At 44.0% G+C, this 25,248-nt stretch overlaps 1 protein-coding gene across 3 annotated transcripts in view; it reads left to right on the top strand.

Moving 5' to 3' along the window:
• Positions 1 to 25,248, top strand: part of LOC140426386 (SERPINE1 mRNA-binding protein 1-like) — a 75,358-nt gene that overhangs the window by 42,159 nt on the left and 7,951 nt on the right. The window contains exons 3-8 of one of the 3 annotated variants that reach the window (XM_072511082.1): positions 6,589 to 6,723; positions 7,126 to 7,209; positions 7,320 to 7,394; positions 10,300 to 10,480; positions 10,878 to 10,919; positions 14,645 to 14,857. In XM_072511082.1, coding sequence (XP_072367183.1) covers positions 6,589 to 6,723; positions 7,126 to 7,209; positions 7,320 to 7,394; positions 10,300 to 10,480; positions 10,878 to 10,919; positions 14,645 to 14,857 — 730 coding nt within the window. Of the gene's footprint in view, positions 1 to 6,588; positions 6,724 to 7,125; positions 7,210 to 7,319; positions 7,395 to 10,299; positions 10,481 to 10,874; positions 10,920 to 14,644; positions 14,858 to 25,248 lie in introns of all 3 variants that reach the window. The other 2 variants (XM_072511083.1, XM_072511084.1) reach the window with 2 other exon arrangements.

A 25,248-nucleotide genomic window follows, 5' to 3' on the forward strand; every position in this document is an offset into this window, starting at 1 on the left:
TGGAGGCAGGTTCAATAAAGGCATTCAAGACGTCATTAGATACTTCTATTCAAAATGTGTAGGGGTGCAGGAATGACACCCAAGTCATGATACTCATTTGGAGAGCCGTGCAGACACGATGGCCCAAATGGCAGCCTCCTACGCCATAGCAATCCTGTGATCACCATAAAGATGAAACAAATAATATATTCCTTCAACAGTTTTATTTAAAACATGGTGACGAGTTGCCTTTATGCTAATATGCTGAATCAACAATTTCTTTATATTATGGTTGCAATTCAGGATCTACTGTTATATTTGCCAGTGAAAATTAACAGCCATGGCCCCAGTGCCAACTTTTGAACTTCTGTGCATTTTATGCCTGTCACTATGCACGTGTTAATGTACTTCATCATTGCAGGATGCTGTCAAGGAAATGGCATATTATACAGGTGGTTCAATGCTTCAGCTGAAGTATTGTTGCTACATACTCTGCTATCACTTGGTTTTCAATTAATTGAAAAAAACAGCTCCTAAAAATGATTAAGCATTTCAAAAGCAGTTAACACTACCGTATAGTATTTTTAGTATTTCAGGAGACACTTCACAGAAATCCATCTGGGTAGTAATGGGTTCCCTATTTCAATCACTGAAAAAACAAATACTTGTGTGCTGCATTTATGATTGAGACAACTCTGGCATTGAGATTTTGTTAATGCTATAGTATCAGATGATTAATTCTGGTCTGAACCATAGCAATATAAGTATAGAACGAGGTTGATTGTACAACACGGGTACTTATTTTTTAGTTCCATTTCTCTGAACCCATCATTTTCTTGATACTTTTTAAAATTCCTCCTTAAATGTTAGAATGATTATCTTCTTAGGCATATGCTGATAGATGCTGTACTCTTAATCTGTTGCATGAAAACCTCCCATTAGGAAAAGAAAAAAAATTATATTCAGATTTTTCACTTTATATAATACAAAAATAACAAAACAGAATGAAACACCGGTATGAACATAAAGCCTAAAACATTGTCTCCTCTCTCTCCTCTTCTCCCCCCCCCCCCCCCCAAAAACAAAAACAAATGACGAATGACCAAAACCTTAAAGCAAACAATGAACAGCTGCTTTCTTCAGTCAAACTCCTCAATTGCTCCCCTCATAGGGCACTTGACTTTCTCAGGTGTAGGAATACCAGCAGATCTCCCAGCCATACTGAGGCACTGGGCAAAAAGGCAACTCATTTTGGACTTTGGTGTGCCCAATAAACTACTTTGAGTTGAATTAAACACAACCTTGTGCACAAGGACATGGAGTTTACCCTCCGCAAGACCTCAATCCACACCTCGTCATGTAATATGGGCCGTAACTGCTCCCCCCTCCCCACCTGACCTTAAACCGCGCCCCCTCCCACCCCCCCCCCCCACCATTGACACTGAAGCCTCCCACATCATCCAACCATAATTTTTTAAAAGATATTTTTATTCAAATTTTCAGTTTACAAACATAAAGTATTCAACCAGATCCATACAATATATCCCCCACATCTGATGGTGGCTAACTCTGAAAAAGGAAATTAATGGCTGCCATCTTTCAGCCGACCCTCTCATTAGGTACTTGATTTTTTTTCCTAAGTGTAAAAATTTCATCAGGTCTCCGAACCAAGCTGCTGCACTGAGCGAGAATGAGGACCTCCAGCCAAACAAGATTCGCCTATGGGCTATCAAAGGAAGCAATGGCAAGAGTATCTGCCCTCTCCCCTATCTATAACTGTGGCAAGCTTGAGATCAAAGAAATGCGTCCATAAATACCAAAAGTGCTGCTTTCCTCCAACACTGCAAGTGAAATTACAGGAGAGAATTCTTCGAGACAGGATCTACTCCCATTTGGAAGCAAATGGACATATTAGTGAGAGGCAGCATGGTTTTGTGAAGGGGAGGTCGTGTCTCACTAACTTGATAAGAGTTTTTCGAGGAGGTCACTAAGATGATTGATGCAGGTAGGGCAGTGGATGTTGTCTATATGGACTTTAGTAAGGCCTTCAACAAGGTCCCTCATGGTAGACTAGTACAAAAGGTGAAGTCACACGGGATCAGGGGTGAGCTGGCAAGGTGGATACAGAACTGGCTAGGTCATAGAAGGCAGAGAGTAGCAATGGAAGGATGCTTTTCTAATTGGAGGGCTGTGACCAGTGGTGTTCCACAGGGATCAGTGCTGGGACCGTTGCTGTTTGTAGTATATATAAATGATTTGGAGGAAAATGTAACTGGTCTGATTAGTAAGTTTGCAGACGACACAAAGGTTGGTGGAATTGCGGATAGCGATGAGGACTGTCAGAGGATACAGCAGGATTTAGATTGTTTGGAGACTTGGGCGGAGAGATGGCAGATGGAGTTTAATCCGGACAAATGTGAGGTAATGCATTTTGGAAGGTCTAATGCAGGTAGGGAATATACAGTGAATGGTAGAACCCTCAAAGAGTATTGAAAGTCAAAGAGATTTAGGAGTACAGGTCCACAGGTCACTGAAAGGGGCAACACAGGTGGAGAAGGTAGTCAAGAAGGCATACGGCATGCTTGCCTTCATTGGCCGGGGCATTGAGTATAAGAATTGGCAAGTCATGTTGCAGATGTATAGAACCTTAGTTAGGCCACACTTGGAGTATAGTGTTCAATTCTGCTACCAGAAGGATGTGGATGCTTTAGAGAGGTGCAGAAGAGATTTACCAGAATGTTGTCTGGTATGGAGGGCATTAGCTATGAGGAGCGGTTGAATAAACTTGGTTTGTTCTCACTGGAACGAAGGAGATTGAGGGGCGACCTGATAGAGGTCTACAAAATTATGAGGGGCATAGACAGAGTGGATAGTCAGAGGCTTTTCCCCAGGGGAGAGGGGTCAATTACTAGGGGGCATAGGTTTAAGGTGAGAGGGGCAAGGTTCAGAGTAGATGTACGAGGCAAGTTTTTTACGCAGAGGGAACTCTCTACCGGAGGAGGTGGTGGAAGCAGGGATGATAGTGACATTTAAGGGACATCTTGACAAATACATGAATAGGCTGGGAATAGAGGGATACGGACCCAGGAAGTGTAGAAGAGTGTAGTTTAGTCGGGCAGCATGGTCGGCACGGGCTTGGAGGGCCTGTTCCTGTGCTGTACATTTCATAGAATTTACAGTGCAGAAGGAGGCCATTCAGCCCATTGAGTCTGCACCGGCTCTTGGAAAGAGCACCCTGCCCAAGGTCAACACCTTCACCCTATCCCCATAACCCAGTAACCCCACCCAACACTAAGGGCAATTTTGGACACTAAGGGCAATTTATCATGGCCAATCCACCTAACCTGCACATCTTTGGACTGTGGGAGGAAACCGGAGCACCCGGAGGAAACCCACGCAGACACTGGGAGGATGTGCAGACTCCGCACAGACAGTGACCCAAGCCGGAAACAAATTTCTTTGTTCTTTGTTGAAAGAGCCCTCTCCATTAGAGAGGTTGGTGGCGTCACGGGGAATGTCGGGGAAAATCTGTTTCGCAAAGTTGCAAAATTGTGTGAATATCTGATTGAAGTCCAGATGTGAGAGCCCAAATCTTGCCGACAGTTCGCCCAGACTTGCCCCTCCAGGAACAAATCACCCACTCTATCCAGCCCCTTCCCCTCTCACCCTCTCCAAAATGACATCCAGTCTCGCAGGCCTGAACAGATGGTTCACACAAATGGGAGCCAGCTTCGACACTGACCCCAATTTGAAATGCTGTCAGATTTGACTCCATATCTTTGAACTGGAGGCAACCACTGGATTTGCCGAATACTTTGCTGGTGAGAATTGCAACGAGGCCGTCGCTAATGCCCTCGAACCAGACCATCTACACTATTTTGATTCCAACTACATCCACGTGCTCCCGAATCACTGCACCAACCCAACACTTCCTCCGCATTAGCTGCCCAGTAGTAAAATATCAGGCTCGGCAACGGCAAGCCCTCTTACTCTGTATCCCTTTGAAGGACTGCCCTATGAATCCTCGTGGTTTTGTCCACTCATAAAATGGACGTAAACAGCTTTTCAACTTCCTCCAAAAAGCATTTGGGGAGAAAGACGTCGGACAATGGAACAAAAACAAAAAAAATTGGTGAAATGTTAGTCTTGATTTCCTGAACCCACCCGCAGACCCATCTTGACCCTACCTACCAAGCTCGTATAGTTCAGTTTACGGAGACGGGGCCCAATCCTGAGCTATTTGGAGCCTAAGTACCTAAAGCTGGAACCAGCCATACAAAAAGATAGAACCCCTAGATTAACCCGCCGCTTTCCATGCTCCTTCACTGCCTGCAGGGTCCTTGCCAATCTCTCTCTCATTGGGCCTAGCGCATCCTCAACAAACCTTTTGAGGATCTCCATCATCTCCCTCCCTTACCTCTAAAAGTGCTTGCTGAATTGTGTCTCTACCTCTAGTGTCGTTACCTCCATTAGCGTTTCTACTGTGATAGGCGCGACCCCACCTGACTAGGTCACCTCCATCACCTTTGCTCCCAACGAGCTTCGCACCTTCTCCGTCTCCGCTGAAGGGCTACCACTTGTACCCTTCTTTCCAACTATCCTTTTCACGGCTTTCAACCAGTTTCCCCCGGGACTGAGCTAAAAGGATCAAAAAACAAGGACTCTGGCGGGAACTACCTTGTGTGCCAGAGTCTGAACAAAGCCAGCAAGGAAATCTGGGGAGGCAATTTTCAGGCAGACTATTTATCCAAGCATAGGAGTAAGCCAGACAGTGTTAACAAAACCATTGGGTCAAAAGTAATAAAATAACTAATAATCTTAATCTGCATTTTAGTCTATTAAATTGCACTTGGTGGCCAATGTATAGCATCATGCAGCCACCAGTAAAAAGGAATTAGTTTTTGCACCAATTGTACTTGATATTTGGAAACCTTTATCATAGTACCATCTGCAGATGTAAAAGGTACTAAGTATTGACGCTTACCTGGTGGAGGCAGGTTTATTGAACCTGCCTCCACCACACTTCTAGTTCTCCGAGGAACATAGGAGTTTACAATGCATTTTCAAATGGAATGTTGTGGCCTATTTGTCATTCTTAGTGTATATACCAATCATTTGATGTACATTTTTCATAACTGAGCTAAGTGACTGAATTTTTAAAATAATCTTTATTAGTGTCACAAGTAGGCTTACATTAACACTGCAATAAATTTACTTTGAAAATCTCCTCGTAGCCACACACCGGTGCCTGTTCGGGTACCCTGAGGGAGAATTCAGAATGTTCAAATTCAGAATGCTCAGTTCACCTAACAGTATGTCTTTCGGGACTTGTGGGAGGAACCCGGCGCATCCGGAGGAAATCCAGGCAGACACTGGGAGAACGTACAGATAGTGACCCGAGCTGGGAATCGAACCCGGGTCCCTGGCGTTGTTAAGCACTGTGCAACCGTGCCACCCCATCAAAGAAACTTGTAATAATAGGTTACTTTCTGAGTGATGTCAGTATTATGATCTCAAGGGAGACTATTAACATTACAAACTCCTAATTATCAATTGAGAATTGGGTCTCAAAGTTTTTTGAGTTTTAAATAAAAAATGTTACTACGGGAATTAAACAAGTAATACCAATTGAATGCTATATTGCAAACCGTCATTCTTTAAACCTATAAATCTTAACGGATCACTTCCCATTCTGTTAATTCCCCCTCATTTTCAGGATTTTTGAGGGCCCTTACACTTAGGACCAAACCAAGGGAGCCACAAACCAAACCGAGGGGACTCGCAGCTCTAGGAATTCACTTTGTGCAGGAACACGGAGGAGAATCAAAGTGCCTCCCCTGAAACCTATACCCATGGCAATTTGGCACCCCAGGATGATCCAGATGAAGATGGACTAATTAACTTTACCATGCCAACCCTGTACATGGCTACTTCATGAACCTAACCTATTTACCAGGTCATTTCCAACCTTTCTTTGATCTGTGGAATTACTTGAGTAATTAACATCTCTTTTCGAAGATGGGGCAATTCTCCTCAAAATTGTTGTCTTCAGTTCCTTGGCGAAACAGGCACACCGGCCATTTTATGGCCCCTCACTTCTGTCTCTGACCTTGTAGGTACACAGAAGAACCGTTGAGTAAATAATATGGATAATCTAGCAACATCTGAATTACAGAATCTCAATAACCTTGCATTTACAAATTTAATTTGCCCCAAGACGGTAAGCTATTTTCCTACGACATGTAAATCATGAAATTCGACTTTTTCGACAAGACCGGATCCGCTGATTAAGATCACATTCCAACATATAAAAAGAACAGATTGTCACACCAAAGTTTTGTTTTTAAAAAATGCAGTCCCAGACCTACCCAAGAACCACATCATGGGAGATGAGAGTTTAGTCCAATTCTAGCATTATGTTCTGGAAATTACTTTACCCATTTAATCTAGAAATTTATTTGTTTAATTTGTTCAGCTGCTTCATTTTGGTTTTTGGCTCCGTTGCTGTGATGCACCCAACTTGGGTGACAATTATTATATGTATATTATATGTAGCACTGAATAGTGCATTCCTGTATTCTGTCTAATTCATTGTTCTATCTACCATAGTAGGCCTCTTGATCGTGAAAGACCGCTGCGCGGACGTGGAAGGGGACGCGGCCGTGGTCGTGGTGTAGGAAGAAGTGATGGTTTTGACTCCCGTGGAAAACGTGAATTTGACAGGCATAGTGGAAGCGACCGATCGTAAGTTGATATAACGATGAACTATTGTGATTAAAAAAAATGCTTGTGCTTGTTTGCTTTGTGAACCAAAAATGCTAATCTGAAAATGAATTATAATCCTGCGGCAAACAAAATGGTTATTGATGAATATAAAATCTCTGACAGTAACTTGCCAATTCAAATAAAGATAAAATGAGTTTGCGTATGTAGCTTTTATTTAAGTACTTGTACTCCGTTTTCAATAACAAAGTTGTCTGCTGGAGATAGAATGTAAATGTAAGTTAATTCAATACTTGAAATAAAGTCATTGCTGTGAATTAATAGAAAGTGTGCTAATATTGCAGGGTGCCTATACTTGTAGAAATGCTAATGAGTTTTTAATTGAGTGGTTATGCATATACAGCAGATATATAGAGAGAATAGTTTCTCTTCCAGTGGCCTGAAACCAGAGGACAAACGGGGTGGCAGTGGATCACACAACTGGGGAACGGTGAAGGATGAACTTGGGTTAGTACAAGGACACACTGCTTCCTTTTTTTGTTCAGTTTTAAATGTAATTTTCTTTTTGTCTCTGAATGCTGACTCTATGAACTAAATTTGTTTTCCTCTCCTATCAGTGAACTTGATCAGTCAGCTGTTACCGAAGAGGCACCTGAAGGAGATGAGCAACAAGTAGTCGACTCTGAGAACAAGTGAGTTTTAGAATGTATAAGATTTTGAAATCTTAATCTAACAAAACTTCCTGCCAAAATCTATTACAATAATCCCAGGAATAAGTAGAAATCTAAGAATTACAAAAACCTGGTCGAAATGTAATCATACAAAATATTTTCACCTGGAAAATGGTATATGGTATGTAGAACTGAAAATTAAGCTTCAACTTTTCATATGTACTGCAATGGTTCTATAATTCAACTTCATTGTCTTGTAAATCACGCAAACTGGTTCAGAGTTCGAGGGCAGAAAACTTTCTAAAGTGAATTTATTTTACTGCAAATTATTGAGATTAGTTAACTGAAAATGGGTAATCATGGGCATTTTGCTGGCTTACCTCTCCCTGCCCCACCCAAAACTGGGAAAGATGAGAGAACAACAAAACATGATGGGGGAATATATGTTAAACAGGTTTGCGCTGAATTCCTGCAGAGGCACGGGAACTTGGGTGGGAATGTTATTCACTACATACAGCACTGGAAATAAGGACGATCCAAGGAAAGGTGCAAAAGCTGAATCTGTCTTTTTGTAAGGGAGCTGTTACACAAGATATATTTAACTTCAGGGTAACGGAAAGTAACTAAGATATGCTGGAAAACGTGAAAATGCAGGAAAATTCTAAGGCCATATTAATGGGCGATTTGAATAATTTAACAGACCAGTAGCTGTAAATGGCAAAGAGGGGGATTGGTTTCTGTCATGCAAGAAATGTGAAGTGAATAGGCTGGAAGGATATGTTAGGAAATGATGACCATCGAACTCTTGGATGCAATATAAATAGAATAGCCAAATAATAAAGGCACTTAACTCTAAGCAAGCCAAATTTCAATTTGATCAAAAGAAATAAACACTGATCAATTGTATTGGAAAATTGGTCAATAAAGTAATGCAGGAAGTGGCGCTGTGAAATCTGTGGTTTCTTTTTCAGTAATAAAATTAAAATGATACTTTTAACAAATCTAGGGCTAATGCAACAGAGATTTGAGCATATTGAAGAGAGATGAAGCACAAGGAGTGATTAGAATGGCCAAGAGGAGACTTGAAGAAAGACTGGCGGGTAATGCAAAGGGAGATAGTACAAAGATTTTAAAAGCACCTGTAAGTAAAGTAGTAGAGCAGGGCTGATTAAATTTGAAACAGTAAAGGAATGGTTAAGATCATATATGTATACTGCATTGAAGGGTGTAATAGTTGAAATGTAGGCCAACTACATTAGCTATAGAAAAAAGAGCTTATAAACATTGAGTAAAAATGCACCAGGTCAGATCCATGCTCTTAGAATGCCGAAGGAAGGCAGAAGGAAATTGTAAAAGCACCCAACAATCTTTCAAGCATCTTTACATAATATTGTGCCAGAGGACTGGAGGGATGCCAATGTAACCTTTGTTCAAAAAGGGAGAAAGAGATAAACCAGGTAATCGTGGACCAGTCAGCCTAATGGATAAGATTCTAGAGGCCTGCGAGATGGAATGGCAGCATGGATTAAGGCGCAAGGCACAAGAGGGAATGTCGGCATGTATAGGAAGATATCAAAGGACCAAAAATGGTCGAGTCGAAAGGGAGACCATTTAAATAGTGGTTTTATCAGCAAGTCAGTTTTGGAACTGCTGCGTTTCTCTGCATGCATATGGAACTTGTATGTCGATCAGAAATTGCCCGGGACATAAATTGGGAGTGTGGTTTAATTGGCTTCAGCAAAGCATAGATAAATTAGCAACTTGGTCAGACAGACGGGGGAAATTTAGTATGGGAAATGCGATGCATTCTGAGTGGAAGGTTTGAACTCGTTTGTACATTATATGATGAAGAATAGAGAGACTTGCACAAATATCCAAAAACAAGTGCGAGTTAATGAAGCATTGCTTAAAATAAATTGAGAAGCATGTGGTATTTGGCTTTATAAATGGAGAACCAAAACTCTGGTAGTGTTAAAGAAATACACCAATTGCTTAGGTTGCATGTTTCTCTCTTTAGAAAGATTCACGATCGGGCGCAGTGGTTAGCACTGCTGCCTACGACGCTGAGGACCTGGTTTCGATTCCGGCCCTGGGTCACTGTCCGTATGGAATTTGCACATTCTCCCCGTTTCTGCGTGGGTTACATCCCCACAACCCAAAGATGTGCAGATTAGGTAGATTAGCCATGCTAAATTGTTCCTTAGTTGGAAAAAAATAATTGGGTACTCTAAATTTTTTAAAAATAGAAAGACTCACGACCCTGGAGAGAGGTTGCAGAAGAGATTGACCATGGTACAGGGTTGAGAGGTTTTGTTAACACAGCGTGTAGACAGTCTGGGGATGTTTCAACGGTTGCTCAAAATAGAGTAAATTGGAGGGGTGGGGGAAACTGTTTCCAATGATCAGTGAGTCAGAAATTGGGGGACATGCGAATTTTCAGAGGGTTGAAATGTTGGACCATAAGGGCCAAAAGGAAGCCAAATCTACATACTTTTTAAATTGTGGATAAATGCATTAAAAAAAAAAAAAAAAAAAAAAATTCAAAGGATATGGGAAAAGATTTAGGTTCTGGAACTGGTGTAGTGGCACAGATGTGATGAGGCAATGGGATCCTAGCAGTGCTATAAAATTATGATTCATACAAGAGGCTAATGTGTTTTACTTTAAGGCATTTGGGATAAGATGAGTTATTGTCAACATTTCTGACTTAATATAAAACAAGGTACTGAGATCATGCTTGGTTGCTTAAAATGGCTATCTTTGTGGAAATGTAAATATTTAAAGAATGAGGATCTAGCTACAGGTTAGCCATGGTTAATTGATGTCCGTACTTGAGGGGGTCTATGCAAGCTAATCATTTAAACATTTGCAGCTCTAATTCATGTTTATTGTTTGCATCATGTGTCTAATACATATCTGTCTACAGGGAAAACGAAGTAGAAGAAGTTAAAGAAGAAGGCCCAAAGGAAATGACCCTGGATGAATGGAAAGCCATGCAAGATAAAGAACGGGCAAAAGCGGAGTTTAATATCCGCAAGCCTAATGAGGGTTGCGATAGCAGTCAGTGGAAAAAGGGTTTTGTTTTGCGCAAGCCCAAAACGGAGGAGGTTGGTATAGCACAACTTTGTTTGTGGAATTAAATGGTCTTGTATTAGATAATCATGAGTAGATATTCTTGCAGTTATTGTTCTATTTGAAAAATGTAATATTGCCATGCCATAGTTTTACTTGGTACGCATGTGTCATTGTAGATATACAACTGGTTTACAAATCATAAAATGTCAGTTTGTAGAAATGGACCAAGTTAAATTTGTAGTTGTGAAAACCACAACTTACAATTGATGCATAGTTCAGAAATATTGCATGATAAAAGGCAGTTGTGCAGTATGTTACTTCTGATTTTTCATTGTCCTATACTTTTTACAATAGCTTGTATTTTTTATCTGGCTGTCTATGCCAAAAGTGTGTATTCATTTTTTAAACTATATTTTCATTTACTAGAAGCGTTTTGAAAGTGAAGCAGATGTCCATAACTTGGAATATACGGTAATTCATTTCCAATGCTGTTGTAATTTTCCAATTTTAAAAAATGTCTGTTGCTGTACTTTGGCTGGAATATTACAAGTCCGTCAATTTGCACGATATTTATGCAGTAGTTGAAATTCAGTAGAAAGGCCAGTTGCAGCTGAGTAAAAACTGCATTCCAAAATATACCAGTAGAAACTATTTTCATTCCTAGAGCTGTGACCATACAGAAAGAGCATGTTTGGAACAGTGCTCGAACTTGCTGGTGCTGTAGACCTTTTGGATCAGTATGTAGCACATAATGAATGGTTGGAGACTTGTCCATTGTGTTCTGTCCATTGTGTTCTTTGTGCTGTGGGCAGGTTTAGTGTTTGAAAGCACTTATTAAACCTGGCAAAGCTCCCTGGGTTTGTCTATCTATTGACACTAAAAATGCTTATTTAAAGAAATTTTGGATTATCAGCATTACAGTTGAACAGATTCTTTCTTTTGAAAGTTACTGCATAGTAAGCTGAAATCTGGCAAGCCTATTTAATCATGAGTGGTAATTGGTGATGGCCTTTAATTGCACAAGGCTCACAATTCAGTTTGTGTGCATGTTTTTTTCCAAATGCATTATAACTTCTGTAATTTGTAATTCCGTACTGTTCCCCTTTAAGAATGTGTTGGGGAAATGCAAGTGACAGCTGGTCAATTAATACCATGGCTTCCCCATTATATTTGTTTGAAGGTTGTTGCTTCAAATTGAAGATGCTATGAAATATAAGTGCAATTCTTTAATATGCGTGTGCCTTTAATCAGGCCCTGCCAATACAGCTTGTGGAGTAGTAGTACTGCAACCTCACCATTAGATGGCCTAACTGCTTCTGGACATTTGGAAACCCCATTTTATTTTTGTTGCCATGTCAATATGGAGCTTAAAACTAGTACAGCTCATCTTCTTCCTTGATGAGTTTTGAATTTACAAAGAAAGCAATAGTCTCGGGATTTCCAAAATTGCATTTGTTTCAATAGTTGAGTATTACTCTTTTTGGTTTTGCCGTCACACATTCTGGGAAGCATTTTCATTTTTAAGATAAATACATTATTTTAGAACTTCTTTTGAATTTGTTTCCCACTTGAACGCTGAGATGGGTATCGGTCACAGCCCTGTTAGTTTATTTTAACCGTTTGAAGTACCTGCATCTTTAATATCTATTAGCTTTATATTAAAAAAAAACGTAGTGACACCTTTTGGTTAACCCCCCCCCCCCCCCCCCCCCAATATTTTGATCTAGCAGCTTTAGTATATGTTCAGTGACGGGAATACATATCTACTGTCTTGAGAATCAGTATAGATTTAATTTTTGAGATTGAAGGTCTTCCTTTTTCTCTCTCTACAGTTTGTCATGATGCACAATTATTTTTAAAAAAAAATTTCGAGCACCCAATTATTTATTTATTTGTTCAATTAAGGGGCAATTTAGCGTGGCCAATCCACCTTATCTGCACATCTTTGGGTTGTGGGTGTGAAACCCACGCAGACATGGGAGAAGGTGCAAACTCCACACGGACAGTGACCCAGGGCTGGGATCCGAAATGATGCACAATTATAACTCAGTTGCATATTATAGATTTCTGGTGGTAAACAAGCCCTGTAATTGCCTATTACCTCAGCATCAAGGTACATTTAATTGAAGTTAATAGTCAAATTCCAATTTGGTTACTGTTTTTCAAAAAATGCATTTCCAGTCGGTTGGATCCTTTTCCTTCAGCTTCTGCGCAGATTTCACATGTTTTCTTCATACATTTTGGAAAATGGTGGTGTTAACGATGTTATCCTGGCGCACTAAGGATATGCCAAATAGTTCTTCTGCAATTCTACTCGTTATATTTCAGAATTGCATTTTGTATTTTTGTCATTTTCCAGGGCCTTCAGTCAAGTTGCTTCTGCTACCTGTCACTGAGGTGCTTGAAATAAGAATGCCCCACTAAGTGAATTCTCTGGGCTTGCTCTGGTCTCGCTCAATTTCTCCTCCCCTACCCACTACCCAAACTCTCGTGAAGGATTATATTCAGTATTTGAATTTATGTCCGACTAATCGTTGTCTTTAAGTACAATTTAAACTAATTAAAAGCTATCTGTCTGTATAGCAGTTGAATATTTGCACACGCTCTAGACTGTGATTAATTTAATTGCGAATACAGATTAGTTTTGAGTTTTCAAAATTAGGGCAGCACGGTGGCGCAGTGGTTAGCACTGCTGCCTCATGGCGTCGAGGACCCGGGTTCAATCCCATAGTCACTATTTGTGTGGAGTTTGCACATTCTCCCCCCCCACAACCCAAAGATGTGCAGGGTGGCTTGATTGGCCTTGCTAAATTGCCTCATAATTGGGGAAAAAAAGAATTGGATACTCTTAAGTTTATATTTAAAAAAAATATTTCTCTCTCTCTCTTTCCCCCCCCCCCAGTTTGCATTCAAATTACCTAATAATTCCAAATGATTAAATTTAAACCTGATTAATAAAAGTATACTGAAGAACCAATGTAAACTATTTCCATTGAAAATTCTACACTCATCAAAACCTTAAGACTATCTTGAAGATTTTTGAAGTAAAATAAAATGGAATATAGGAAAATTATTTTTAGTCACTACAGTTTCATGTCTTTTGTTCTCCACGTAGCTTGAAGGATCTTGGGGGTGGCACGGTGGCTCGGTGGTTAGCACTGCTGCATCACAGCGGCGAGACCCTGGTTCGATCCTGGTCCCGGTTCACTGTCTGTGTGGAGTTTACACATTCTCCCCGTGTCTGCTTGGTCCCACCCCACAACCCAAAGATGTGCAGGGTAGGGTGATTAGCCACGTTAAATTGCCCCTTAATTGAAATTTAAAAAAAGAAATGGGGCGACATTCTCCGACCCCCCTGGCCGGGTCGGAGAATCGACGGGGCTGGCGTGAATGCCGCCCCCGTTGGTTGCCGAAGTCTCCGGCACGGATATTCGGCGGGGGCGGGAATCGCACCGTGCCGGTTTGCCCCCCCCCCCCCCCCCCCCCCCCCCCCCCCCCGCTCGATTCTCCGGCCCGGATGGGCCGAAGTCCCGCTGATAAATTGCCTGTCCCGCCGGCGTAAATTAAATCACCTACCTTACCGGCGGGTCCGGGGGGGGGGGGGGGGGGGGGGGGGCGGCGGGGCGATCTGACCCCGGGGGGTGCCCCCACGGTGGCCTGGCCCGCAATCGGGGCCCACCGATCCGCAGGCGGGCCTGTACTGTGGGGGGCACTTTTCCCTTCCGCCTCCGCCACGGTCTCCACCATGGCGGAGGTGGAAGAGACTCCCTCCACTGCGCATGCGTGGGAAACTGTCAGGGCCGCTGACGCTCCCCGCGCATGCGCCTCCCGGAGATGTCATTTCCGCGCCAGCTGGCGGGGCAACAAAGGCCGTTTCCGCCAGCTGACGGGGCGGAAATTCCTCCGACGTCGGCCTAGCCCCTCAATGTTGGGGCTCGGCCCCCAAAGATGCGGAGCATTCCGCACCTTTGGGGCGGCGCGATGCCCGTCTGATTGGTGCCGTTTTGGGCGCCAGTCGGCGGACATCGCGCCGTTTCCGGAGAATTTCGCCCAAGAGTTGATGGATCATGTATTTCATGGAGCGCACTGATATGCATGTAATTTGGGCGGGTAGACATGCAGTCGGTTTCCATTTAGTGATTTATTTAATTAATGCATTTAAGGCGTGAAATAAGAACTGAATATCTTTTTAATAGGTCTCTGCTGATGAGTCTGGTTTGGAACATCACTTCCGCAAACCAGCAAATGATATAACCTCCCAGCTGGAAATCAATTTTGGTGATTTGGGTCGCCCTGGCCGTGGTGGCAGAGGAGGTCGAGGTGGACGTGGACGTGGTGGTGGTGGTGGCGGCGGCGGCGGCGGCGGCAGCGGCGGCGGTAGGAGCATCCGTGGAATGAGGCCTGATAAGGTATAAACTGCACCTTGGGTATCTATCATTCGATAGGAGTAAGATTTAGAAAACGCAAACATTGTTATTAATGTTTAATTGCATTGTCCAAAATTGTACCAAACTAGAGATCTGAAGGAACTAGGTTTTTAAAAATGGTTCTTGCTGAATTTACTTCAGTCAAGAAAGCAGTTGGTATGGTACCATTAGCTTTAGTGTGTTGGACTGAGGAAAGACAAATTGAGCTACAGTTTCTGCTGTTAATCATGATACGGTGACATCTGCTGGAATGTGCACCCAAATGGATATCGGTAAGGCCAGGGAGGCACGGTGACCGCCGTGAACGCTGCGTGCACCTGTCTCGATTCACATGTGAATGATGGTTTGTTGGATTAGATACTTGACTTCAGAAAGCAAAGTACTGTACATACCCCTGTCGGCATCAACGGGGCTGAGGTGGAGATGGTTAGCAGTTTCAAATTCCTAGGGGTACACATCTCCAAAAATCTGTCCTGGTCCACCCACGTTGACGCTACCACCAAGAAAGCACAACGGCGCCAATACGTCCTCGGGAAACTAAGGCAATTCAGCACGTCCACATTAACTCTTACCAACTTTTACAGATGCACTATAGAAAGCATCCTATCTGGCTGCATCACAGCCTGGTATGGCAACTGCTCGGCCCAAGACCGCAAGAAACTTCAGAGAGTCGTGAACACAGCCCAGTCCATCACACAAGCCTGCCTCCCATGCATTGACTCCATCTACACCGTCCGCTGCCTGGGGAAAGCGGGCAGCATAATCAAAGACCCCTCCCACCCGGCCTACTCTTCCAACTTCTCCCATCGGATAGGAGATACAAATGTCTTTAACATGCACAACAGACTCAAAAACAGCTTCTTCCCCACTGTTACCAGACTCCTAAACCACCCTCTTATGTACTGACCTGATTAACACTACACCCCTGTATGCTTCACCCGATGCCGGTGTTATCTAGTTACATTGTGTACCTTGTGTTGCCTTATTATGTATTTTCTTTTATTTCCTTTTCTTTTCATGTACTGAATGATCTGATGTGCTGCTCGCAGAAAAATACTTTTCACTGTACCTTGGTAACCGTGACAAACAAATTCAAGATACCAGTGCTAGTCTCTGAAGTGAGCCAACTCCTTTTGAGAGATGGGGAGAAGGAACTATGCATCAGATGTTTAGGGTTTTCTCAGGCAAATTGGCTGGAACCCCGAATACTAGCAGTCTGAGCATCATTCGAGATTTGTGTGTCAGGAGGATGTGGATTCAATTTCCACATGCTATGCTTGAGCATCTAATCTAGGCTGAAAAAGAAAAAAAATAACCCTATCAATGCAGCACTGTCTTTTGAATGCAATATTAGACATTGCAGCTGGGCGTGGAAGACTCCATAGCACTATTTTAAGAGAAGCAGGCAAGTACTCCACTCACAATTGAGCATTACCTTGTTGCAATCGAGACCTTGTGTTTGCAAATTGATTGCTACATTTCAACAGTGACTGCGCTTCAAAAGTATTTCATTGCCTGTAGGGTGCATTGAAATATTTATATAGTCCCTTTCACGATTTCTGAACATCCCAAAGCACTTTATAGCCAATGAAATAATCCAAGAACCTCCTGAAGTTGTGAAATGAAATGTAAATGTAAATTCTTTTTATTTCTGAGCATCTGTACCAAGTTGAAGCTTGTACCGTAACCAAGGGAGAGAGAATTGTTTGGAATTCAATCATTACAATTATTTAAATCAATGCTGTGCACATTACTTTGGTCTGGTTATCTTTGCATGTTGTTGAACAAAATGGCGGATCCACGGCGGCCGAACAAAATTCTTAGGTACAAACTGCCGGTGAGTGACCAAGAGCATGGAACGAGAGGCAAGCCTTCGTTAAAGACCATAGGGAGAGAGACAAGCCTTCGTTAAAAAGCATGGAGAGATAGGCGAGCCTTCGTTAAAGACCATAGGGAGAGAGGCAAGCCTTCGATAAAAATCATGGAGAGATAGGCGAGCCTTTGTTAAAGACCATAGGGAGAGAGGCAAGCCTTCGTTAAAAAGCACTGAGAGATAGGCGAGCCTACAGTAAAGAGCGCGGAGAGAGCGAGGCGTGCGTTTTTTCTTTTTAAAAAATTTACAGTACCCAATTAATTTTTTCCAATTAAGGGGCAATTTAACGTGGCCAATCCACCTACTCTGCACATCTTTTGAGTTGTGGGGGCAAAACCCATGCAAACACGGGGAGAATGTGCAATCTCCACGCGGACAGTAACCCAGAGCCGGGATCGAACCTGGGACCTCGGCGCCGTGAGGCAGCAATGCTATCCACTTCGCCATCATGTTGCCCTGAGGCGAGCCTGCTTTAAAATGCGCAGAGAGAGAGGCAAGCCTCATTCAAGAATGCAGGGAGAGCGAGGCGAACCTTCATTAGGAGCGCGGAGTGAAAGGGGCGAGACTTCAGTAAAGAGCATGGAGAGAGAGACGAGACTTTAATAAAGAGCGCAGAGAGAGGCGAGACTTCACTAAAGAGAGGCAAGACTTCAGTAAAGAGCGTGGAGAGAGAGAGACGAGGCTTCAGTAAAGAGCGTGGAGAGAGTCTTCAGGGAACAGTTTCGGCGGGCAGAGCAGTGAGTAAAACCGTTAAAAAGTGACATCACAGGAAAGCTGTAATCTGATTGGCTGGTAGGGAAACTGCACTAAATTTGAAAAAATTGAACCACTAATTAACTAAGCAGAGGGGTAACTAAACCAGAGGGCAGAGGGCTTTTAAAGCAGACAAAGGCAGGCCAGCAGCACGGTTCAATTCCCGTACCAGCCTCCCCAAACAGGCGCCGGAATTGGCGACTAGGGGCTTTTCACAGTAACTTCATTTGAAGCCTACTTGTGACAATAAGCGATTTTCATTCATTTCATTTCATATTGTATTTATCATTTGATGTTTTCCTTTTTTAATTTAGAGCGCCTAATTATTTTTTTTCCCCAATTGAGTGGCAATTTAGCACGGCCAATCTACCTACCCTGCACATCATTTTGGTTTATGGGGGGTGAGATCCATGCAAACATGGAGAGAATGTGCAAACTCAACACGGGCCGGGATCGAATCCGGATCCTCAGCGCCGTGAGGCTGCAGTGCTAACCACTGTACCATCGTGTTGCCCTTTCATTTTATGTTTATAGTAGAAATCTAGTGGAAAAAGACCATATGGTAATTGTAACTTGATTTTATAAGTATTTTTATTTAATTAGTGCTAGAAATGTCTGTTGGCGGGTAAAGTGTTTCACTTGTGAGATGTGGGAGGTCCATGACACTTCCAGCATTCTGGACAATTACATCTGCAGGAAGTATAAAAGTGATCCCCTATAGTGCAGACTTTGTTTGCACTGAGTGTTGAATTTGGTGCATTTGAGTGCTATAGTGAGAGTTTGGTGACTGAGGGAGTTAGGTGAGGAGGGAGTAAGGTGATCCTTTAATTTCCATTTCCTACATTTCCTCAAAGAGCGTGAAGGGAGCCGGGAGTTTGCAGAGAGTGCAGCTGACTGGGAGCATAGTTGGAGGCCGGAGGTCCAGTTGGTCCACAGGGCAGCTATATTCTGTAAGGTAAGAGGGGATGGAGGCTAGGCCAGTTGCATGCTCCTCCTATAGGATGTGGGTGGTGAGGGATACCACCGGTGTCCTCGCTGACTATACCTGCGGGAAGTGCACCCAACTCCAGCTCCTCAAAGACCGTGTTAGGGAACGGGAGCTGAAGCTGGATGAACTTCGGATCATCCGGGAGGCAGAGGGGGTGATAGAGAAGAGTTACAGGGAGGTAACCACACCCAAGGTACAGGGCAAGAATAGCTGGGTTACAGTCAGGGGAAAGAAAACAAACAGGCAGACAGTGCAGGGATCCCTCGTGGCCGTTCCCCTTCAAAACAAGTATACTGTTTTGGATGCTGTTGGGGGGGTTGACCTACTGTGGGAAGGCCCTAGCGGCCAGGTCTCTGGCACTGAGTCTGGCTCTGGGGCTCCGAAGGGAAGGGGGGGAAAATAGAAAAGCAATAGTAGTAGGAGATTCAATGATATGGGGAATAGATAGGAGATTCTGTGGTCGCGAGCGAGACTCCCGGAAGGTATGTTGCCTCCCGGGTGCTAGGGCCAGGGATGTCTCGGATTGTGTCTTCAGGATCCTTAAGGGGGAGGGGGAGCAGCCAGAAGTCATGGTGCACATTGGTACCGACGACGTAGGTAGGAAAAGGGGTGTGGAGGTAATAAACGAGTTTAGGGAGTTAGGCTGGAAGTTAAAAGCCAGGACAGACAGAGTTGTCATCTCTGGTTTGTTGCTGGTGCCACGTGATAACGAGGCTAGGAATAGGGAGAGAGTGCAGCTGAACACGTGGCTGCAGGAATGGTGTAGGAGGGAGGGCTTCAGGTATTTGGATAATTGGAGCGCATTCTGGGGAAGGTGGGACCTGTACAAGCAGGACACTGGTTGCATCTGAACCAGAGGGGCACCAATATCCTGGGAGGGAGGTTTTCTAGTACTCTTCGGGAGGGTTTAAACTAATTTGGCAAGGGGATCGGAACCGGATTTGTAGTCCAGCAACTAAGGTAGCCGATATTCAGGACGCCAAAGCTTGTAGTGAGGCAGTGGGGAGAAGGGAACACTGACAAAGGAGAGTACTTGCAGGCATGGAGATGGGTTGAAGTATGTATACTTCAACGCAAGAAGCATCAGGAATAAGGTGGGTGAACATAAGGCATGGATCGGTACTTGGGACTATGATGTGGTGGCCATCACGGAAACTTGGATAGAAGAGGGGCAGAAATGGTTGTTGGAGGTCCCTGGTTATAGATATTTCAATAAGATATGGGAGGGTGGTAAAAGAGGTGGGGGGGGGGGTGGCATTGTTAATTAGAGATAGTATAACAGCTGCAGAAAGGCAGTTTGAGGAGTATCTGCCTACTGAGGTAGTATGGGTTGGAGTCAGAAATAGGAAAGGAGCAGTCACCTTGTTAGGAGTTTTCTATAGGCCCCCCAATAGTAGCAGAGATGTGGAGGAACAGATTTTGGAAAGGTGCAGAAGTCACAGGGCAGTAGTCATGGGTGACTTCAACTTCCCAAACATTGAGTGGAAGCTCTTTAAATCAAATAGTTTGGATGGGGTGATGTTTGTGCAGTGTGTCCAGGAAGCTTTTCTAACACAGTATGTAGTTTGTCCGACAATATTGGATTTGGTACTTGGTAATGAACCAGGGCAAGTGATAGATTTGTTGTCATTCATCTCAAGAGGCTTGGAATATAAAAGCAGGGATGTACTTCTGAAGCTTTATAAAGCATTAGTTAGGCCCCATTGAGAATACTGTGAGCAATTTTGGGCTCCACACCTCAGGAAGGACATACTGGCACTGGAGCGGGTCCAGCGGAGATTCACACGGATGATCCCAGGAATGGTAGGCCTAACATACGATGAACGTCTGAAGATCCTGGGATTATATTCATTGGAGTTTAGGAGGTTGAGGGGAGATCTAATAGAAACTTACAAGATAATGAATGGCTTAGATAGGGTGGATGTAGGGAAGTTGTTTCCATTAGCAGGGGAGACTAGGACCCGGGGGCACAGCCGTAGAATAAAAGAGAGTCACTTTAGAACAGAGATGAGGAGAAATTTCTTCAGCCAGAGAGTGGTGGGTCTGTGGAATTCATTGCCACAGAGGGCGGTGGAGGCCGGGACGTTGAGTGTCTTTAAGACAGAAGTTGATAAATTCTTGATTTCTCGAGGAATTAAGGGCTATGGAGAGAGAGTGGGTAAATGGAGTTGAAATCAGCCATGATTGAATGGTGGAGTGGACTCGATGGGCCGAATGGCCTTACTTCTGTTCCTATGTCTTATGATCTTATGTTAGTGGGGGAGCATTTTGGAGATAGTGACCACAATTCTGTGACTTTCACTTTAGTAATGGAGAGGGATGGGTGCGTGCAACAGGGTAAGGTTTGGGGGAAGGGCAAATCGATGTTGTCAGACAAGAATTGAAGTGCATAAGTTGGGAACATAGGCTGTCAGGGAAGTACACAAGTGAAATGTGGAACTTGTTCAAGGAACAGGTACTAGGTGTCCTTGACATGTATGTCCCTGTCAGGCAGGGAAGAGATGGTCGAGTGAGGGAACCATGGTTGACAAGAGGTTGAATGTCTTGTTAAGAGGAAGAAGGATACTTATGTAAGGCTGAGGAAACCAGGTTCAGACAGGGCGCTGGAGGGATACAAGATAGGGAACTGAAGAAAGGGATTAGGGGAGCTAAGAGAGGGCATGAACAATCTTTGGCGGGTAGGATCAAGGAAAACCCCAAGGCCTTTTACACATATGTGAGAAATATGAGAATGACTAGAGCGAGGGTAGGTCCGATCAAGGAAAGTAGCGGGAGATTGTGTATTGAGTCTGAAGAGATGGGAGAGGTCTTGAACGAGTACTTTTCTTCTGTATTTACAAATGAAAGGGGCCATATTGTTGGAGAGGACAGTGTGAAACAGACTGGTAAGCTCGAGGAAATACTTGTTAGGAAGGAAGATGTGTTGGGCATTTTGAAAAACTTGAGGATAGACATGTCCCCCGGGCCTGACAGGATATATCCAAGGATTCTATGGGAAGCAAGAGATGAAATTGCAGAGTCGTTGGCAATGATCTTTTCGTCCTCACTGTCAACAGGGGTGGTACCAGGGGATTGGCGAATGTCGTGTCCCTGTTCAAAAAAGGGACTAGGGATAACCCTGGGAATTACAGGCCAGTTATTCTTACTTCAGTGGTAGGCAAAGTAATGGAAAGAGTACTGAAGGATAGGATTTCTGAGCATCTGGAAAGACACTGCTTGATTAGGGATAGTCAGCACGGATTTGTGAGGGGTAGGTCTTGCCTTACAAGTCTTATTGAATTCTTTGAGGTGACCAAGCATGTGGATGAAGGTAAAGCAGTGGATGTAGTGTACATGGATTTTAGTAAGGCATTTGATAAGGTTCCCCATGGTAGGCTTATGCAGAAAGTAAGGAGGCATGGGATAGTGGGAAATTTGGCCAGTTGGATGACGAACTGGCTAACCGATAGAAGTCAGAGGGTGGTGGTGGATGGCAAATATTCAGCCTGGATCCCAGTTACCAGTGGCGTACCGCAGGGATCAGATCTGGGTCTTCTGTTGTTTGTGATTTTCATTAATGACTTGGATGAGGGAGTTGAAGGGTGGGTTAGTAAATTTGTAGACGATGCAAAGATTGGTGGAGTTGTGGATAGTGAGGAGGGCTGTTGTCGGCTGCAAAGCGACATAGATAGGATGCAGAGCTGGGCTGAGAAGTGGCAGATGGAGTTTAACCCTGAAAAGTGTGAGGTTGTCCATTTTGGAAGGACAAATATGAATGCGGAATACAGGGTTAACGGTGGAGTTCTTGGCAATGTGGAGGAGCAGAGAGATCTTGGGGTCTATGTTCATACATCTTTGAAAGTTGCCACTCAAGTGGATAGAGCTGTGAAGGAGGCTTATGGTGTGCTCGCGTTCATTAACAGACGGATTGAATTTAAGAGCCGTGAGGTGATGATGCAGCTGTACAAAACTTTGATAAGGCCACATTTGGAGTACTGTGTACAATTCTGGTCGCCTCATTTTAGGAAGGATGTGGAAGCTTTGGAAAAGGTGCAAAGGACATTTACCAGGATGTTGCCTGGAATGGAGAGTAGGTCTTACGAGGAAGGGTTGAGGATGCTAGGCCTTTTCTCATTAGAACGGAGAAGGATGAGGGGCGACTTGATAGAGGTTTATAAGATGATCGGGCAATAGATAAGAGTAGACAGTCAGAGACTTTTTCCCCAGGTGGAACAAAGCATTACAAGGGGACATAAATTTAAGGTGAATGGTGGAAGATATAGGGGGGATGTCAGAGGTAGGTTCTTTACCCAGAGAGTATTGGGGGCATGGAATGCACTGCCTGTGGAAGTAGTTGAGTCGGAAACATTAGGGACTTTCAAGCAGCTATTGGATAGGTACATGGATTACGGTAGAATGATACAGTGTAGATTAATTTGTTCTTAAGGGCAGCACGGTAGCATTGTGGATAGCAGAATTGCTTCACAGCTCCAGGGTCCCAGGTTCGTTTGCGGCTTGGGTCACTGTCTGTGCGGAGTCTGCACATCCTCCCCGTGTGTGCGTTTGTTTCCTCCGGGTGCTCCGGTTTCCTCCCACAGTCCAAAGATGTGCAGGTTAGGTGGATTGGCCATGATAAATTGCCCTTAGTGTCCAAAATTGCCCGTAGCGTTGGGTGGAGGTGTTGACCTTGGGTAGGGTGCTCTTTCCAAGAGCTGGTGCAGACTAGATGGGCCGAATGGCCTCCTTCTGCACTGTAAATTCAATGATAATCTATGATTAATCTAGGACAAAGGTTCGGCACAACATCGTGGGCCGAAGGGCCTGTTCTGTGCTGTATTTTTCTATGTTCTAAGTGTACCCAATTGTAGCTCCTCACACATTGCATGGATTGGTTGAAGTAGGAGTTGGATGCACTTGGGAGCATGCAGGAGACGGAAAACATCATAGACAGGAGTTTTGGAGACGTGGCCACATCAAAGCTAGAAGGGGCAGGCAGCCAGTGCAGGAATCCCCTGTGGATGTACCCCTCTCTAACAGCTATACACGTTTGGATACTGGTGTGGGTGGGTGTGTATAGCAGCCAGAGCCATGGCACCACGGCTGGCTCTATTCAGGGAGGGTCAAAGTGCAGAAGAGCAATAGTTGTAAGGGACTTTATAGTCAGGGGCACATTTAGGCGCTTCTGTGGACGTGAAAGAGACTTCAGGATGGTATGTTGCCTCCCTAGTGCCAGGGTCAAGGGCCATTCTGAAGGGCGAGGGAGATGATGCAGAAGTCATTGTTCATGTTGGTACCAATGACATTTGTAGAAAGAGGGATGAGGTCTTGCATCAAGAATTCAGAGAGTTAGGTAGTAGACTTAAAAAGTCTTGGGTGTAATCTCTGGATTACTCCCAGTGCCGTGTGCTAGCGGGTACAGAAATAAGAGAATAGTGCAGATGAATGCGTGGCTTAAGAGTTGGTGCAGGCCATGTTGCCTCACGGCGCCGAGGTCCCAGGTTCGATCCCGGCTCTGGGTCACTGTCTGTGTGGAGTTTGCACATTCTCCCCACGTTTGCGTGGGCTTCGCCCCCACAACCCAAAGATGTGCAGGGTAGGTGAATCGGCCACACTAAATTGCCCCTTAATTAAATTTTTTTTAAAAGTTGGTGCAGGAAAGGGGTTTTATATTCCTGGACCACTGGGACAGTTTCTGGAGACCTGTACAAGTGAGGCGGTCTACGTTTGAACCAGACCGGGACTAACATTCTTGCTGGCGGGTTTGCTAGTGCTGTTGGGAGGAGTTTAAACTAATTTGGCAGGGGGAGAGGACGCAGACCGTTAGCAGAATAGGACACAGCATAGCACAGAAAAGCAAACAAGTGAGGGGGAATACAGCGATAATGAGTTTCAAGCGAGTAAGACGAGGCTGGATGGCCTTTGCTTTAATGCCAGGAGTATTACAGGTAAAACGGATGAGTTAAGGGAGAGGATTGACACGTGAAATTGTCATACAGTAGCCATCACGGAAACATGGTTGAGGGAGGGGCAGGATTGGCAGCTTAAAGTCCCGGGATATAGAATCTTCAGGCAAGCCAGAGGAGGAAGAGGCATTGTATTATTAGTTAAGGAGTCAGTTATTGCGGTACGGTCAGATGATATCTTGGAGGGGGTATCAAATGAAGCTTTGTGGGTAGAGCTTAGTAACAAAAAAGGGACAGCAACATTGCTAGGTGCTTATTACAGACTCCCAGATAGTCAGCCGGAAATCGAGGAACAAATATATGCACAATTCACAAAGGTGTGTAAAAATAATAATAGGGTAATTATATTAGTTGATTTCAACTTCCCCCATCGTTAATTAGGATTGTCACTGTGTTAAGGGCTTGGATGGAGTGGAGTTTTAGCCCAATATGTAAAGGGTCCAACAAGGGACAGTGCAGTGCTGGACCTAATTCTGGGGAATAAAACCGGACAGGTGGATGATGTGTTGGTGGGGTCACATTTTGGTGATAGCGACCACAGGTTTGTTACGGACAAAGAAATGGACAAGTTGCAAAAAAAGGTTGTGGATTGGGGGAGAGTGGATTTTAGTAAAATAAGGCAGGATCTGGCCAAGGTAGACTGGAAAGAGTTACTTGTGAGGAAATCTACAGAAGAACGTGGGGGGGGGGGGGGGGTGTTCAAAAAGGAAATGCGGAGGTACAGGCGTAATATAGAACATAGTGCAGAAGGAGGCCATTCGGCCCATCGAGTCTGCACTGACCCACTTAAGTCCTCACTTCCACCCTATCCCCATAA

This window comes from Scyliorhinus torazame, chromosome 7, assembly GCF_047496885.1.
Source record: "Scyliorhinus torazame isolate Kashiwa2021f chromosome 7, sScyTor2.1, whole genome shotgun sequence".
NCBI classification, from domain to species: Eukaryota; Metazoa; Chordata; class Chondrichthyes; order Carcharhiniformes; family Scyliorhinidae; genus Scyliorhinus; species Scyliorhinus torazame.